Here is an 18,438-nt window from a genome sequence, read left to right on the forward strand (position 1 = left end):
GATTACAGATGTACATCACCGTGGCCCGCTTAATATTAACTCTAGGTCCCAATTTCATGTGACTTTATATACTTTTCTAAGCAGTGGGCTAAGGAAGAAACAGAGTGTGTTCCAATGGGGCGATTCGAGCGTTTGGGACATTGGAGAAGCCCGTGATCTGGAGGTACTATGGCATCTAGGTTAGGTCGTCACTCTCAGAAGCCATGTCCTTCTGTGCATTTGTCTGGAGTGTCCTCCTCACTCATTTTTGAGCAAGTAGGTGCCCTTCCGGGTTCCGTGCCGAATCTGCGATTGCAGACGCAGCGTCTGCGCGCGCCTGCGGGAAGTGCGGCTGCGCGCGCCTGCGGCCTGACTGCGCTATTTCATCATGCACCGGGCGGGCCGCGCGCCGCTTCCGTAGCCGCCCTGCGCACCGCCTAGGCGGCGTGCTCATGCCCTGTCTGCTCCCCACGCTGCTCAGAGCCACCCGCGCCGCGCTGCTCCTACAGTCGCCCCGAGTGGTCGCAGCGCCCGCGTCTCAGCGGCTCCTCAGCGCTCCCGCGCAGCCCGCCGCCTCTCCGAGCAGCATGGACAGCGCCGAGGAGCTGCTAGCCCCATTGCGGCTAGCTGTGCGCCAGCAGGTATCGACCCTCGCCGGCATCCGCGCGCGGCAGCCCCCGCCCGCCCATCCTTTGCTTGGCCACGCGCAGCGTGGGCACCCGTGATCCTTGGGCCTCGTGCCCTCGCTGCATACCCCGATTCCAGCCGTAGGTTTCTCCTTCCTCTGAGCACTCCAGTGGCCCGGTTCAGCGGCGAGCCGATGCAGCGCGCTTCTTTTCTTAAATCTTGGGGATGCTTTGGGAAGCGTTCCCTTCTCTCCCTCTTCCTTGCTTCCGTATTTAGACTCAGCACTGGCTCAAAAGATATGGTCGAAACGTGGCTGTGGGGAGATGTCGAACTCCCTACTCTCCAATACTGATGCGAATTCATGATCCCTCTCCTGTCATCTTTCTACCTTCTGAAGAGGGTGTCAGGAACCAGCGAGCTTTCGGATCAAGCTAGAAATTGTAGTTGGACTGACTGAGCCACTCAGTGAAGTCATCCATTCTTAGGGTGGAACACCTGAAAATGTCATTTTGCGGAAGGGAAGGGAGGTTTCTTAGCTGGAGAATCTGGGGATTTAATGCAGACCTCCTTTTTACTGTAGCACTGAGTGGTGGCGATCAGACTTGAGTGGGAAAGGGGAAAAGTATTTCGGATGATACCCACGCCCAGTGAGAGCCAGAGCTTTTAGTAGGGCCCGGCATCCGTGACCTACTAGCTGTAAACACCAGTCGGGTTGCTCCTGCTCTGGCGCCTGATGCAATCGTTTGTCTAGCTAAGGACGGTGGGATCCTGTTTGGGATAATTCATTGGAGCTGAGCTGCTTCAGCTTCGAGGAATTCTGCCACTTTGCTGTAGTTTGAGCCTGACTCTCTTAATAGGCTTTTATTTTGAATTGCACTATGGGCTTCATTTTTTTTTAATTGTACTGTACATTCGGTCTCCTTCCATCCACCTTCCACTCTCCACATAAATTTATGTATGATTCTTTTGTTTTTGTGTTGTAACCTAAAATCTCTTTGCTTTGGTACAATATATCTAATTTTGGGAGAAAAAAAAGCACACACTGCAAACCCCTCCCTCTGCCACGTTAGCTTGGAACTGCAGTACATAGTATCCATCTGTAGTAAGACTGGATCTAGTCACTTCAGGACGCATTGACCGTGGAGAGCTTTCCTGTTCTACGTGTGAGACATTTGTGTCTTTTGTTAAGTTGTTTTGGTTTTGCGTGTTTGTTTGGTAGGATGGTTTTTTGTTTTGTTTTTTTAAACTTTGGGATACTTTCTCAATAGTTGAATTAATTTTCATAAGTTAGTTTGGATTCTTTTTCTAATTTTCTAGAAGTACATATACATTGATTAATTGCCTGGAAATTTTGAGTCATACTGAGTCCAGTGTCACTGGAAAGAGTTTAAAGATCGTCTAATTAAACGTTTTTCTTCCTGGACATGTATGGGAATGTGGAATACACAGTCTGTCCATTTCACGAGTTTTCCTTGTGAGGCTTGTGCAATGGAAGACTTACCAATGTGTCGTTTGGAGGGCATTAAAGGATTGTTATCCATGTCATGGATTTTGAAGGGTGTTCCCAGGAGTAGTTGTGCCCCCAAAATAAAATTCAGGCTTTTCCAGCTGTTTTCTCTTAAGTCTGAGCTTGACAGATTCACAGTGCTTCAAGAATTTTTTGATCAAGTAGTGATATTAGCAAACATAGAGTTTTTTTTTTAAGTATATTATGATAAATGAGGCTCCAAATGACCAGGATACGGTGTGAGGAAAACAGGCATTGGTAAACATTTTTCTCAGAGTCCTAAAATACATTCCTGGGTTTATGTAACCCAGAATAAAAAGTTCAATGCTGTGATTTCTGAGTTAGAATAACTTTCTGTTTTCTTTTGAGATAGGTCCTACTTTGTGGCCTCAAACTTGAGATCCTTTTCTCAGAGACAAGGCTTCTTGGCTCCCAAGCTGTCCTCAGAGGCAGCAGGTAGTGGAGCGTGACCTTGAACTTCCAGCTTCCACCTTCGGGGAGGCTGGGATTGAACTCTGAGTTCTGTGCATGCTAGGCAAGCTACATACACCACTGAGCTGTCTCTAGTCCTTTGAAATTACTTGAAAAATATTTTCATGAATTTTTATTTATTTTCTGTATATGTATACACATGCATGCCACAACCTCATTTGGAGATCAAAAGACAATCTTTCAGGATAATTTTTCTTTTTTAAATGTTACCGTATATGGAAGTTTTGCAGGAATATGTTCTCTCCTTCCACCCTGGTGTCCCAGGGAATCAAACTCAGGCTGTCAGGCTTGTTAGCCTGTGCCCTTACTGGCTGAGCCATCTCACTAGGCCTTTTGAAGTCACTTGTAAGAAGCTACCTCTTGGGGTTGGAGAGATGGTGCAGCGGTTAAGAGCGTTGACTGCTCTTCCAGAGGTCCTGAATTCAATTCACAGCAACCACATGGTGGCTCACAACCATCTGTAATGGGATCTGATTCCTTTTTCTGGTGTTTCTGAACACAGCTACAGTGTACTCATATAAATAAAATAAATAAACCTTAAAAAAAAAATAGGAACTACCTTTTGTCAGAGCTTTGGTCAAAGAATTTCCAGTTACCTGAAAAGACTTACAATTCTGCTGTGTATGATTTTTTTAATAGACTTTACCTCAAAAGTATTTTGATATACTTAAGATATATATACCATATATCATGATATATAACATATGGTAATCTGTCTGATAAATTAGAAGTTAAGGGATTAGGAAATCATCATAAAACTATTTTAGTCTAGAAAGTATTTTCAGAATGATGTTCATGTTATGTAGACTTTTTCATTTTAAGTACATTTTAAAAGTTTTAAATTTTCCAAGTTTTTTTCATTTTATTTTAAAATACAAGTATTCCTCTACCTACAATGTAGCCTGGTAAACTCTTTGTATATTGTAAATAGTGTAAGTTGAAACTGTCTGATTACAACACTGAACTTACTGAAGAATACCTAGCTTAGCAGCCAGGCGGCTCTGGAGTATCTTGTTTACCCTTCTGATCATTTGACTGACTGGGAGCTAAACTTGCTTGTGCCATCCAGTAACCCAAGAGCATCCTATCTCTCTGAGAAAAGAGAAGCTCAAAATTTAAAGCATTGCTTCTACCATGTTGAGAATGTGTAAGTTAAGCTTAAGTCAGGATGGGGCTGTTGAGCCATAGGATGCAGAAAAGCTCTTACTTACCCTTGGTGACTTTGGGTGGTTAAGGAGGAGCCTAAGGATGGAGAGATGGCTCAGTCAGCAGGGAGTTTGCTAAGCAGTCATGAGCATCTGAGTTCCATCTTCAGCATCTGAGAAGAAAGCTGGATGGGATGGCTCATTCGTATAACTCCAGAGCTAGAAAGGTGGCATAGATGGTTTCAGGAGCTCTACTCCTGAGGGGGCCAAGGGGGCCCAGAGTCTACCAGCTTTTAGAAGTTGTGTCTTAGGTTTGGAGTGCTGTCTTCACATCCTCTTCTTCCCACTCTCTGTCCACTGCACCTGCCTGACGTTCACCACCACCGTTGCTGGTTAACCCATGGGTATAGCTTTGGACTGATAGTTTACCTATTCCTAGGGTTCAGCTGTTGTCCTGTTCCTTGTTATCGAGATTGCTTTTCTCATTTAAAAACAACCACAACCAGAAACAAAAAACTAGGTATGGTGGGCCACACCTTTAATGCCAGCACTGAGGCAGGTAGATAGATCTCTAAGTTCTATCTAGGCCAGCCTGGTCCATGGAGAAAGTTCCAGGACAGCCAGGGCTACAAAGGGACCTTTTCTTAGGTGTGTGTTGGGGAAGAAAGGCAGACAAAAAACAAACAAAAGACCCAAAAACAAGAAAGAAAGGAAGGATTCTGCCTAAACCAGTGATTGAGGGTTCTGTGGTTGCCGTCACGTGGGTCTTCATTTTTGTTGGTACAAGCAGGATCTTGGAGGTGACTGACCTGTTCTAGAGGTTATAGGTAAGGGTGGGACAGTTTAATGAGGTTTTGGTGTTGCTCTCTGGACTTGAGGGTGTGGGTGTGGCTTGAAACTCTAACAGAATAGTTGTAGTATTATTTTTTTTTAAAGGCTGAAGTGGAACGTAATCATTGTCAGTACAAGAAAAGCTTTCAAGAGTTGCTAGGTAGGCCTTTTTTTTTTTTTACCCCCCCCCCGTGTGTGTGTGTGTGTGTGTGTGTGTGTGTGTGTGTGTGTGTGTGTGTGTATTTTAAGGATTAAACTGCGATAGCAATATGACCTTCCCATTCAGAATGCGGTCTCTGAAGCTACATTTCCAAAGTTGAGGTCGTGACCTTGGTTTCACAGCTTGTGACTTTAGGCAAGTGACTACTTAGCCTTCAGTAGCCAAACATTTCCATGTGTTATACAGAAAAGTTTTAAACATGACAGTGAGTTCATGTAAAGGGTTGTGCCTCCTGCCCCAGCACACAGTACACCCTTATTAAGTGCATTCTTGTGGACTGCTCACCCATGGAACACTGGTTCCCAAGCTACCATTGGCCTGGAGCTTCCATGTTTTCTTAGATTCTTAGCCTGATAGCATTGTGAACCCATGTATGAAAATTTAATGTCTTCTAGATTTGAGAAGGTGACTGAAAGACCTTTCAGAATTTCCTTCTTGACTCTGTTACTCTTAATGGGTGGGGGACTCTGAAACCTACTTCTTAGATGTGGGGAGATTTAGCATGAGGAACCTTGAGTCTTTCTTGGCTTTGATTTTCCAAGCCAAGTGTGACTTAAACTTCTTGCTTAACCTACAAAGGGCAAATGAAAAGTTTATGAAGTTTTTTTTAGTAGTTATAAAACATTTAGAAATCTAAGATGAATTCATTGACCTTAGCAAGAACCTGCTAGCCACATGTGTGAAGCCAGGCACTTTCCAGCAGTGAGGAAATGGTTCTGTATTTCCTTCCTTGGGCTGTGAGGATGATGTTCTAGGCTAGATTAGCCATCCACCTGTGCCATACTGAGCAGTGTGTGTGTGTGTGTGTGTGTGTGTGTGTGTGTGTGTGTGTGTGTGTTTTGAAAGCTTCCTCCCGGGGACAGGGCTTCTGGTTTAGCTCTTGATGCATTCAGGCTTGTTTCGTTCACTGTGCACACATAAGCTCCCAGATAAGGTTAGGTGCTGAAAGAAAAATAACTAGTAGGAATCCCTGAGTCTAAGGCATCTCTGTGATTCTTTTGGTTTAAAAACAGATGACTATAAATTGAGAGTTTAATACTCTATATCACTCAGAGTAAATGTAACTTTCCCCATCCCTGGCCTGGAAAGATGGTTCCTCAACAGTAGGAAACCTCACCCTCACAGAGCTCTCATGTGCAGGCTGGCCACTGAACCTGTGCCTTAAAACACCAAAGGTGACTTGAGATGGTGCATTTTAAATCCTTCCTACTCATTTACCTATGGTATGGCTTGTCAGTGCCTGGTGAGAAATTACTGGAGGAAATATGATATGCGGGAGCCCATACTTAGCACACTGGGGAGATTTTAAAGAGGACTCACCTAGTTGCTTCCAACACAGAAAAGGAACTCTTGTCACCTCTTCCAAACAAAGGCTCAAACAGGCTTCATTTCCTTATCAGAAAGTACATGAGATGGGTGTGCCAACAGGAGGTAGAGTCCCCCAAGGAGTGGAGAGTGGGCCAGTAGCTAGTACTGATGCTGGGTGCTTGGCATGCTACGTCCGTGGTATGCTAGGTTCATGGTGTCAGCCAACAGAGTGGTTTTTTTTTTTTTTCATTACAGCATACATTTTAATGTAAAAATATGGGAAATAACCCAAACGGCCTACAGAAATCAACTGAGTGGACAAACTGTAGTTTACTTGTGCACAGAAGCCACATAGCTGTGAGAGAAAGCAAATACTTTTTTCCTGAGGGAGATTCAATCAAAGAAAAGATTCAAAGGGGAGAGGGTTAATGTGCTGTTTTAAACATTAGTTCTGTCTGTAGAGGAACATAGGAGATGGATAGAATGGTCTTAAATATCTCTTTATATGTGTGAATGTATTATATATTCAAAGCAAGTTTTAATTAAAGTGTTCTTTTTTTTTTCTTTCTTTTTTTTTTTTATTAACTTGAGTATTTCTTATTTACATTTCCAGTGTTATTCCCTTTCCCGGTTTCCAGGCCAACATCCCCCAACCCCTCCCCCTCCTCTTCTTTATGGGTGTTCCCCTCCCCATCCTCCCCCCCATTGCCGCCCTCCCCCCAACAATCACGTTCACTGGGGGGTTCAGTCTTAGCAGGACCCAGGGCTTCCCCTTCCACTGGTGCTCTTACTAGGATATTCATTGCTACCTATGAGGTCAGAGTCCAGGGTCAGTCCATGTATAGTCTTTAGGTAGTGGCTTAGTCCCTGGAAGCTCTGGTTGCTTGGCATTGTTGTTCATATGGGGTCTCGAGCCCCTTCAAGCTCTTCCAGTTCTTTCTCTGATTCCTTCAACGGGGGTCCTGTTCTCAGTTCAGTGGTTTGCTGCTGGCATTCGCCTCTGTATTTGCTGTATTCTGGCTGTGTCTCTCAGGAGTGATCTACATTCGGCTCCTGTCTGCCTGCACTTCTTTCCTTCATCCATCTTGTCTAATTGGGTGGCTGTATATGTATGGGCCACATGTGGGGCAGGCTCTGAATGGGTGTTCCTTCTGTGTCTGTTTCAATCTTTGCCTCTCTATTCCCTGCCAAGGGTATTCTTGTTCCCCTTTTAAAGAAGGAGTGAAGCATTCACATTTTGATCATCCGTCTTGAGTTTCATGTGTTCTGTGCATCTAGGGTAATTCAAGCATTTGGGCTAATAAGCACTTATCAATGAGTGCATACCATGTGTGTTTTTCTGTGATTGAGTTACCTGACTCAGGATGATCTTTTCCAGTTCCAACCATTTGCCTATGAATTTCATAAAGGCATTGTTTTTGATAGCTGAGTAATATTCCATTGTGTAGATGTACCACATTTTCTGTATCCATTCCTCTGTTGAAGGGCATCTGGGTTCTTTCCAGCTTCTGGCTATTATAAATAAGGCTGCTATGAACATAGTGGAGCACGTGTCTTTTTTATATGTTGGGGCATCTTTTGGGTATATGCCCAAGAGAGGTATAGCTGGATCCTCAGGCAGTTCAATGTCCAATTTTCTGGGGAACCTCCAGACTGATTTCCAGAATAGTTGTACCAGTCCAACAGAGTGTTTTAATGGATGTGTTTGAAGTCCTTTCTGGAACTGCGTCTAAGTAAGTTAAACAAGCCAGAACATCCATATTTAGATCACATTTTGAGGCTGATGAGATGGAGTTAGAGGGTACCTGAAAGGTTGATGTAGCTAGGACAGAATAGAAACTGAATGAGACAGAGAGGGGAGAGAGGCTGATAGCATGGCTCTCCACCATGTCAGATGCTGCCTCCTTTTTTATCAAATATGTTAAGATTCCTTATTGTTCTAGTGAACTCACAGAGAATGTCAAATAGAATTAGTTGCTTAATCTACTTGAGGTAGGGTCTCTGTGTAGATCATAGAACTTGAAGTGCTGCAGTGCACCACTGTACTGGCCGGTTGTGTGTCAACTTGACACACGCTGGAGTTATCACAGAAAGGAGCCTCCCTTGAGGAAATGCCTCCATGAGATCCAGCTGTAAGTATATTCTCAGTTAGTGATCAAGGGTGGGAGGGCCCATTGTGGGTGGTGCCATCCTGGGCTGTCCTCCTGGGTTCTATAGGAAAGCAAGCTGAGCAAGTCAGGGGAAGCAAGCCAGTAAGTAGCATCCCTCCATGGCCTCTGCATCAGCTCCTGCTTCCTGACCTGCTTGAGTTCCAGTCCTGACTTCCTTTACTGATGAACAGCAATGTGACTGTGTAAGCTGAATCAACCCTTTCCTCCCCAACTTGCTTCTTGGTCATGATGTTTGTGCAGGAATAGAAACCCTGACTAAGACAGCCACCATGCCCAGCTCAACTAAATAAAAAGTATGTGTACAGATAGTACTATAGGAAGAAATAGAAAAGGAGCTTAATACATTAACACAGTACTGTAATACAAGTACTGTGTATTTAGTGTGTAAATTCTGAGTCTGTCTCCTGGGAGCTGCGATGAAGTAAGCAGATGCTTACGCCACTGCCCAGATTACCCTGTGGCAGTTGCTGTGCAGGTAAAGGCATAATGCGTTGGTTGCTTGGATACCAGCAGCATTGCCATTGTTAATGCTTTACTTTTTCCAATATTAGACTTTTCTCAGCCAATGAATACTTCTTTATAAAAATTAACCCACACCATAAGGTATAGTCTTCATGTCACATTTTACTGTGCTCACTCCTGGAAAATGTCCTGGGAGGTTCTGAAGGACAAAAGCACCTGGCGTTCGGGTCTGTGTGTGCCATTGGTTCTTGTCTTGTTTGCACTTTCTGACTGGGATATTCTAGAGAACATTGGTTCTGGAAGAGACTGTCATGAGTGAAGGGAGGAGTAGGGACTTGGAAAGTGGTGACAGTCAGAGGAGAACGTGCTCAGGATCCCTCAAGGGCCTAGGATCTCAGGAGGGAAGACAGTAAAGAAAACATGTCTAGGGGTTGGGGATTTAGCTCAGTGGTAGAGCGCTTGCTAGGCCCTGGGTTCGGTCCCCAGCTCCGAAAAAAAAAAAAAAAAAAAAAAAGAAAAGGAAAAAAAAAAGAAAGAAAAAGAAAACCTATCTACCATCTCATCTCTGTGTACATGGGAGAAGAAGGTGCCCCTACCCAGGACAGCTTTGGGGGCAGCCAGGTTGGAGCATTTGGAAATAGGGTACACTGTTGCTAATCTCAGGGAAACAGCAGTAGGGAGATGGACACTGAGCACGAGGTAGAGACAGTTAGCAAGCTAGGGATGACTTGTGCTCAGAAAGTAAAGATTAAAGATGAGAATAGCATAAGTTCAGGTTATTTGAGTTTCCTGTTAGTGTTAGACGATTTGAGGTGGGACAAGCTGGCATCTAGTCTGAGGGGAGAGGTTAGATAGGGAAGTGAAATCGGCCAGCTGCTGGAGCTAAAGAAGCATAGCTTGATGTCTCCTGAGAGATAGAGAAAACGATTCAGTGTGAAACAGATTTGCCTTGAGGCATCTGCGGCCACAGCCAGGTTGAGGTACCTGCCAGCAGAACAAAAGCTGTCAGCCATTTTGCACACACACTATTGGGTGCTATTGCAATTCTTGGTGTTCTATAACAGCCCAGGAGGTCAGGGTAAGTGTGCAGGGGTTTACTATACTCAGGAGTCCAGAGAGATTTTCAGTTTTTTCCAGGTTTCACAGTTTAACTGATAGAAATGAAAGCTGAGTCTTTAAACCCCGGCATCTTTTAACTGTGGCTTGCCCGGGTGTGGCATCTTATGTGTGTATGTTTGGATTTTCTTGTGCTGATTTATTAATTGGTAACAGTTTATAGACAACCATCTTTCTACATTTTGCCACTTAAAAGTTATTTTTCCTTCCTTATACATTCCAGCCTGAGGGCTTAAACTGACTTTCTGAACTATTCCAGGCACTTTCTTTAGTCTGTCTCTTAGGTCACTAACTCTCTTTAGCTGTGTCTGACATGATGGTAATGGGTCTGAACATTCACTACATTTTGAGGTGAGCTCTGTTCTCTCCCCACAGACTCACCATGTGAACGCACATTTGTATTCTTCTGGCCTGTGCATGCTGTAGACACAGGCCTTCAGTTCCTCATGCTTAACAGACTTCTTGCAGAATAAACATGTGAAATCGTTGTTTGTGTACAAATACTTTCTAAATGCATGTTTAAAGTAGAGTTCTAGCGATTCCTGGTTTCTGAAGCCAGTCCTGACTGTCGCTTGTTTGTTGGCCAGGGAGACTTTGTACGGAAGTTAAAAGAAGATAAAGCCCCACAAGTGGATGTGGACAGAGCAGTAGCTGAGCTCAAGGCCCGGAAGAGGGTTCTGGAAGCAAAGGTAAGTCTTAGGATGCTAGGCAGAAGTAGTGTAGTCTTATTCCTTTGTTTAATCTCTTCCTATAGGAAAGATCTCGAACGCTGGCTGAACAAATGCCACTTGGTCTTCATTCTTTTCGCTCTCTCTGAGAGCAGCTCAAGGCCCAGCAGTGGAGCATTGCCTAACACATCAGGTCCTGAGTTTGACTCCCAGTACTTCAAGAAGGAAGTACAGCTTACAGTACCACGTTGTTTTCTAAAGCTTCCCCATTCTTGAACCCACATTCTCATTGTTCCCCAAATCCTAGACATAATAAAATATATGAATTTCCCAGAAGACACTGTGCTCCTCTTTAAGAATTTACCTGGGCTTAGATTTAATAGTTTTATTATAATTCATCTTATCTCTAACTCCAGACCTTTTCAAATTGTAAACCACTTATTAAATTTAAATAATCTGAGAGGTCAGTTTGTTTTGTTTTGGATTTGGGGAGGATTGTCTCTGAGTCTGTGCATGTGTGCCAGGGGTCCCTGTTGGTTCCCTTCTTGCTGTTCCTTTTAGTTTTTGGAACAAGTGTCCCTCACTGCCTTTGGAGTTCATCAGTTTAGCAAGAGTAACTAGCCAGTGAGCTCCTGGGATCCTCTGACTCCCATCTCCTCAATGCTGGGGTTACAGATCCATGCCACCACATTGTGCTTTTACATGGGTGCTTGGGTGCTGCTGAATTTAGGCCTCTGTGTTAGTCAACAAGCGTTTACCTGCTGGGCTGTCTTCTGAGCCTTGAATCTGAGGTTTTAAAGTGATGTCTTATATGATACATTAAAAACTGAGATGATGCTCAAGTTGCTTCACAGCATTCGCATTTGAGGAAGTATAGCAGGCCTGTCTTTTTTGTTTTCTTGAGACCAAGACTTACTCTAGCCAGCTTGGCCTTAAACTCCTTCTGGCTCAATAACTCAATTCTGGGATTGTAGGCGTGGGCCACCATGTAGTCTCTCCAATCTTAAGTGTTCATATTCTTTGCTACACAAGTAGAAGTGTCTGCAGTATTCAGCTTCCCGTTGCCGTGAGCAACACACCTGAGAGGACTCAAAGGCTCCTTTGGCTAGGGTGTTGGGTTATTGTCTGTATTCAGCCTGCTGCTCAGACCTGTGATGCAGATGGCCTGGGGAGGAATGCTGTTGCCTCAAGACAGAGAGGGAGAGAGCATCTCTGATGTTTCCACCACTTCCAGCCACACTGTCAACTGGAGAACAAGTGAGCCTTCAACAGTGAGCTACTAGAGACTTTAAGATTCAAACTATAGGGCTGGGGATTTAGCTCAGTGGTAGAGCGCTTGCCTAGGAAGCGCAAGGCCCTGGGTTCGGTCCCCAGCTCCGAAAAAAAAGAACCAAAAAAAAAAAAAAGATTCAAACTATAGCAGCTTCTTTCTGTCCCTCGGTGTGTTTGTGGGGACTGAAGCCTCCGCTTCAGCTTCTCAGCGTCTTATCTTTCTGGCATTTTACACTGGATTCTACCAAATTTGGATGTGTTAGAACTCCGCTTACCTGTCCAATTGCTCTCTTCTTGCTTACTCTTATAGGAGCTGGCGTTGCAGCCCAAAGATGACATCGTAGATAGAGCAAAAATGGAGGATACTTTGAAGAGGAGATTTTTCTACGATCAAGCTTTTGCTATTTATGGAGGTAGGGGGTGAAGCCACAGTGATGTGCCGTACCATGTGTCTTAGTTAGAGTTCCATCGTTGTGAAGAGACACCGAGACCAAGGTAGCTCTTATCAAGGAGACAGTTCACTGGGGCTGGCTTAAAGTTTCAGAGGTTCAGTCCATTATTACCATCATGGTGGGGAGCATGGCAGTATCCAGGCAGACATGGTGCTGGAGAGGGAGCTGAGTTCTACTTCTTGATTGGAAGGCAGCCAGGAGATTGTCTTCTGCAGGCAGCTAGGAGGAGGGTCTCTACGCTGAGCTGAGTCTGAACATGGAAACCTCAAGCCCACCCCCACCCTTCCTCCAACAAGGCCACACCTCTTAAAAGCGCCACTCCCTTTGAGCCAAGCATTCAAACGTGCATCTATGGGGGCCAAACCTACCCACATCACACTATGCCTAGTCAAGAGCTTCCCCTGCTAACTGATGTTTATCCAATTGTATTAGATCCCATAAGGGAGAGAAGCCTTGTAATTTCCATTTTTTGTTGTTCAAGAGTTGGTATTTGGCATAATGCCCACTCTTAGTACTCCCCACTCTGTTGACTACCTCTCCCCCTTTATTTCTTTGTTTGTTGTCCCCAACCCCCCCATCCCCCACCCCCCACCCCCCTACATCCTCCCAAAGACAGAGTTTCTCTGTAGCCATGGCTGTCCTGTCCTGGATCTCTGTAGACCAGGCTGGCCTCAAACTCAGAGATCCGCTTGCTTCTGCTTGCTGAGTGCCAGGATTAAAGGTGTGCGCCACTGTTGGCCTTTTTTAATGGATTGTTTCCCATACAATACATCCTGACTACAGTTCCCTCTCTCCCCTCCCAGTTTGTCCTCCCTTTCTCTCCCATCCATATCCACCCCCTTTCTCTCTGTCCCTGGAAAACTAACAGACATCTAAAGGTTAATAAATTAAAATGTAGTAAGAGAAGAAAACAAACAGATTGAAATGGAATGAAACAAACAGAAAGGAAAATAGCCCAAGAAATGAATATAGACAGACGCGCTCACCCATGCTCAAGAGTCCCATAAGAACACAAAACTGGAAGCTAGAACATGTGCACAGAGGACCATAGGATGGGAAGAAAGAGAAGAAAGGAATCAGAAGGAAAAGCCCTGCCATGACACTATGAGACAAGGAACCTCCAAAGAGACCCCAAGCTCGAGCTCAAGAGAGCGTGAGCCCCTTTTCTGTTGGTATCTACCACTGGGCATCCGTCTTGCCCTTACGAGTAGAGTAGTTTGTTTCCCCAGTGAGACTCCCTTGGCGAGAACTATTTCCATTTGCAAGTGGCTTTCAGTTGGAGACAGCTTCTGGGCTAGGGACAGGACACGTGTCCACTTCTACCCCATCTGGTGCAGACCTGTGCAGGCCCTGTGCACGCTGCCTCAGTGTCTGAGTTCATATAGGTGTTGGCTCCTGCTGTGTCTAGAAGGCTGGGTTTCCTTGTGTCCTTCATCCCCTCTGATATTCTTCCTGCCTCTTCAGCAAAGTTCCCTGAGCCCTGGGGGGTGGGGAAAGGCTGAGTGTGTCAAGGTCTCTCACTCCATCTGTGAGTTCTTGGAGTCTTTTCTCTCTTAGTGGGTAGGGATTACAGCTCAGACATTAGCATTTTCTGTGGCTGTGTATGTACTGGTGCATTCTTCCTAAGGCCTGCTAGTGCTCGGGTGTGTAGAACACTATTGTACTGATACCTGGCTACCCCTCCTCACAGACCACTGTCATACACGGGCCTTGGCCTTTTCTCTGTGGGCATTGGTTAGGGAAGGTGTTCTTTAGGCAGGAAGATGACACATGATTTTCTGAATGCTGTAAGAAGGGCCTGCTGGTAGGCAGATCCTCAAAGTAGTCAGCCTCTAGTACTTTGTCACTGAATCTTGCCTGGATTTGCTAAGCACATGTTCTACCTCTTAAGGTTTAGATCACAGCCCAAGTACCTAGGTAAATCAGAGAGTATGGTGCTGGCCCTTAGGTCATTGTTCCCTACCTGTTTGGCTGGTTCTGCACATACATTGCAGTCTGCCTTTTCATCCTGTCCCTGTATCAGTGACTTTGTATAGTGTAAGTTGAGGGTATCCTACCCCTCCATGAAATTACAACACAGATGGTGAGTGGAAGGAGCTTTTAGGAGGGAGGTTTCCCTTGGACAGTCAGGTGTAAGTAGTGCTCTTTGGCATGGGGGGCTTGCTCTGTGGGCAACATACGTGTGTCAGAGTAACAGGAAAAGCCCATGTCCGCTTCTCTTCCTCACAGGTGTCAGTGGTTTGTATGACTTTGGGCCAGTGGGATGTGCTTTGAAGAACAATATCATCCAGACCTGGAGGCAGCACTTTATCCAAGAGGAACAGATCCTGGAAATTGACTGCACCATGCTCACCCCCGAGCCAGTTTTAAAGTGAGGCTCTGCTTTGATGGGAGGTCCTTTCAAAGTTAATAGTTAACAAAAACTACGTGTGCTCATTTAGAAAATTAGTGAAAGACAAACAAAAGCAATGTATACCTGCTGCTCACAGATGGCCACGTCATAGCTGCTGTTTGTCCTCTCGTTCTTCTGTATGTCCTGGTGTATCTGAACATGACCAACACATTGTGTGTTTCCATGTAATGTAAGTGAGCATTTACTCATGGAGGTAAATCTGCCAGCAGCATTTTCGGAGCTGTTGGATGTTCCGCAGGTGAAGTATTTGCTGCTGAAGCTGAAACCTTAGATTAATTCACTAGCAGCACATGGTATAAGGGTGACCTGACTCCTGAAGCTTGCCCTCTGACCTTGTCACGTATAACCACACACAGACATACAGTGAATGAATAATTTTAATTTTAAAAAGCATTTCTTGATGACAGCATAGTGTTCTCTTTTACGAATGTAAACATAGTTTAGTTAGTGCGATATCCGGGATTTAAAGTATTTCTGAATTTGTGTTTGGATAGCTCCATTTGTGCCTATACCCTTGGTTATCCCCATGGTGTAAATTGCTAGGCAATTATATAATAATAGGCATTCTCATCTATGCTTTATGTATCAGAGTTTCAGTGCAGAGATGTACATTCAAGATTATTGCAAGTAGGGTAGGGTTTCTGTAACCATGCAAGAGGAAGTCTTACCACTTTGTGTCTCGTCCTTATTACTATTTAATGCTGTGTGGAAAGGGGGCAGTTTTTATTATTAGCCTCTTTGAGGTGCTTTTAATAATCCCAGCCAATTAAGATGAGAGATGCCCTGTCAGTGAGTCTGTAAGATCTGGATACATTCATTAAGCTATTTGTCCCACGTAACTAAATACTAATGTCAGTCAGTGTAGGTGAGGATCTACTGAGCTGTGATTCTTAGCTCATCAAGTTCCTGTTGACTTTGGCCTTGGCTAAGCTTGAATTATCCTGAAATGTTAGACAACCTCAGACAGTTTGTGAATGTGTATAATCTAGCTAATCTCTTTTCCATGGGAGAAAAATACTTGAGAAGGGGATAAGAGAGGAGTTTTCTCAGGGCATGTGTCTGTGTGCCATATGTTGTTACTCTAGATGTAGTTTCCTTCTTGATACGCATAGATCTAAACCTAGGTAAACATATTTGTAGGCATAAAGTTTTTGCAGCCTACCTCTAGCCGACCACCTCACAGAGGTAGTGGGAGAGAGAAGTTATTAGGATGTGGGGGAAGTCTCAGCAGTAGTTCTTTGGGGTGAGCTCCATCTTCTTGGGCAGCGGTTCAGTCCTGTAGCAAACACCAAATGTGACTCAGCAGCTGCAGACCAGTCCTCTATGCAGGCAGAAACAGGCGTGAGCCGGCAGCTATAGGCTAGTCCTTTCAGTGGGTAGCTGTACTTCAATCCTGAAAAACTGCCAGCCTCGCCAGCTGGCCGAAAGCTGCTGTAGGAATGTCAGGAGCAGTTCTTGGGCAAGTTTCTCTCAATGTCGGAGTTAGCACAAGTTGAACTCAACAACGCTGTATAAGGTGAACCAATACATGCCTGTCATTAGCAGAGAATATCGAGGCGGAGCAAACCAAACCAAGGCTCAGTGCTCATCCCCCACGTCTGTGGGTCACATTTATCCTTCACCAAGGGTCCTGTGTTAAACAGTCTTTCCCATGTCTGTGTGCCCAGCAAAGCATCAGTTGACATAACTAACTTTCCAAAGAGCTAGAAGTTTCCATAGGGGGATCTCTTCTAAGATGATATCCTGTGTTCACTTGTGGGTTTACTTGTTCACTTAGGACCTCTGGCCATGTAGACAAATTTGCTGACTTCATGGTGAAGGACGTGAAGAACGGAGAGTGCTTCCGCGCGGACCACCTGTTGAAAGGTAAGCGTCTGCACCTTTCTTGTGCTTGATCAAAACAAGGTTGAACTTACTTCTCAAGGTTTTTCATTTTTTTTTAAGTTGGCTTGTAGTTTTAACATATTCAGATTAAACATACATTTCAAGTTTATGTTACAGAGTCACCTACAAATGAGTTATGTTCAGATAATAATTTTTCTAATCAGCAAGTGATCAAGACATTATTATGGGTTGGGACCGTAGCTCAGTGGTAGACTGCTTGGCATGTTTAGGGTCCTGGGTTTTACCAGCAGCACAAGAGAAAACCTAGGTAACTACCTCAAGACCGCCCACAACCTGTAACTGAGTGAGCAAATGGAAGATAAGGACACTGGCTTCATATTTGTTTTAATTGCCCGACATTGGAACTCAGAATGTGTCCTCCTTTTCCTTGTTGGAAACTGTCACTCACCAGCACTGTTCTTCTAGCTCATTTACAGAAACTGATGTCAGATAAGAAGTGCTCTGCTGAGAAGAAATCAGAGATGGAAAGTGTCTTGGCCCAGGTGAGAACTTGGGAGAGACATCAGAACAACCCGGGTCTGTCAGTAGTTCCACCTAAGCAAAATGCGTTTACAGTTTTTCCATCCTGTCAGTCATTAAGTCCCACGGAGCACACCTTCTGTTTCTTCTGTGCCTTAACTTCTTTTGTTGTGTCCTTAACTTCTTTTCTTCTTGGGTTTTTTAGTCAAATTTTCTGTCTAGCCCAATGACTCTAGACGTCATTGCTTCACGTCTCAGACCTGGAATCAGCCATTTTTCCAAGCAGACCTTGTTCTATATAGTGGAGATTTTTATTGGCCATGTTTGGCTGGTGATCTGCACTTAGTGTGACTGGAGCAGTGATGGGGTGCAGCCACGGGTAGTACTTGATCTTGTGCCTTGCTCTGTAATGTTTGCACTAATTATCTTTTTTATGTGTCTTTCAGCTTGATAACTATGGACAACAAGAACTGGCGGATCTTTTTGTGAACTATAATGTAAAATCTCCCACCACTGGCAATGACCTGTCCCCTCCGGTACCTTTTAACTTAATGTTCCAGACCTTCATTGGGCCTGGAGGAAACATGCCTGGGTATGTATTGCTTTTCACTTGTTTGTTTTCCTAACACACCTATTAAAGTTGCCTGTGACAAAAGGTAGAGCTCAGGGCCAAGGAGGAAGGCTGCATGTTCATACACTAAAGCAGGGTGAGGGTTTGTGTTCGCAAAATGATCCTCAGACCTTCCAGTTAGCTTCACAGGATGGGAGGGGCAGAGAGGCTTTTTTTAAAATGTCATTGTATATAAATTATATTTAGAAATGATTGAATCCATCCATTGCAGTTTATATTCGGTTTCATGTTGTCCCTAAGAATTATTAGTCATGTGTGGCTTTTTAGCACTTAAAAAGATGCCAGTGTCTCTGAGGTTTGAACTTCAGCATTCATTTCACTCTCACTTAAGTAGACATGTCTAGTGGCCCATGAAGCTGGAGGGCATGGGTCTAGCCCATACTCTTAAAAGACAGCCTTTATGCAGGCAGCCGAGCTGAGCGTTTCGTGGCTGTGTAAGTGGGGCTGTCTCCACTCCCTTGACGCTAAAGGGCGCAGCATCACATGTGGTCCCTTTTCTTTTAATGCGATGTGGGCCTATAGAGGAGATGTAGGTGGGCCTGGATTTTGCTCCCCTACGTCTCCTTTTAAAAAATATTTCAGCCTGGCATACAAAGTAATGAGTATCACTGTGGAATTTTCAAACAGATAAAAGTATTTTTCCTTAGGTTAATTCTCTCCACCATGTGGATTCCAGTGACTGAATTCAGGTTCATAGTTGTGGCAGTAAGCATACTTCTAAGGAGCCAACTTCAGGTCATGCTGGCTAGTTTTGTGCCAGCTTGACAAAGCTAGAGTTAA

At 44.5% G+C, this 18,438-nt stretch overlaps 1 protein-coding gene across 1 annotated transcript in view; it reads left to right on the plus strand.

Moving 5' to 3' along the window:
• The first annotated feature begins 360 nt into the window (after positions 1 to 360).
• Gars1 (glycyl-tRNA synthetase 1) overlaps positions 361 to 18,438 on the plus strand; it is a 40,986-nt gene continuing 22,908 nt past the window's right edge. The window contains 7 exon segments of the mRNA NM_001271139.2: positions 361 to 620; positions 10,446 to 10,547; positions 12,109 to 12,211; positions 14,480 to 14,621; positions 16,441 to 16,529; positions 16,974 to 17,050; positions 17,474 to 17,619. Of these exon segments, the coding sequence (NP_001258068.1) occupies positions 432 to 620; positions 10,446 to 10,547; positions 12,109 to 12,211; positions 14,480 to 14,621; positions 16,441 to 16,529; positions 16,974 to 17,050; positions 17,474 to 17,619 (848 nt within the window). The 5' untranslated portion in view covers positions 361 to 431.

This window comes from Rattus norvegicus, chromosome 4 (genome assembly GCF_021556685.1).
Source record: "Rattus norvegicus strain SHRSP/BbbUtx chromosome 4, alternate assembly SHRSP_T2T, whole genome shotgun sequence".
NCBI lineage: Eukaryota > Metazoa > Chordata > Mammalia > Rodentia > Muridae > Rattus > Rattus norvegicus.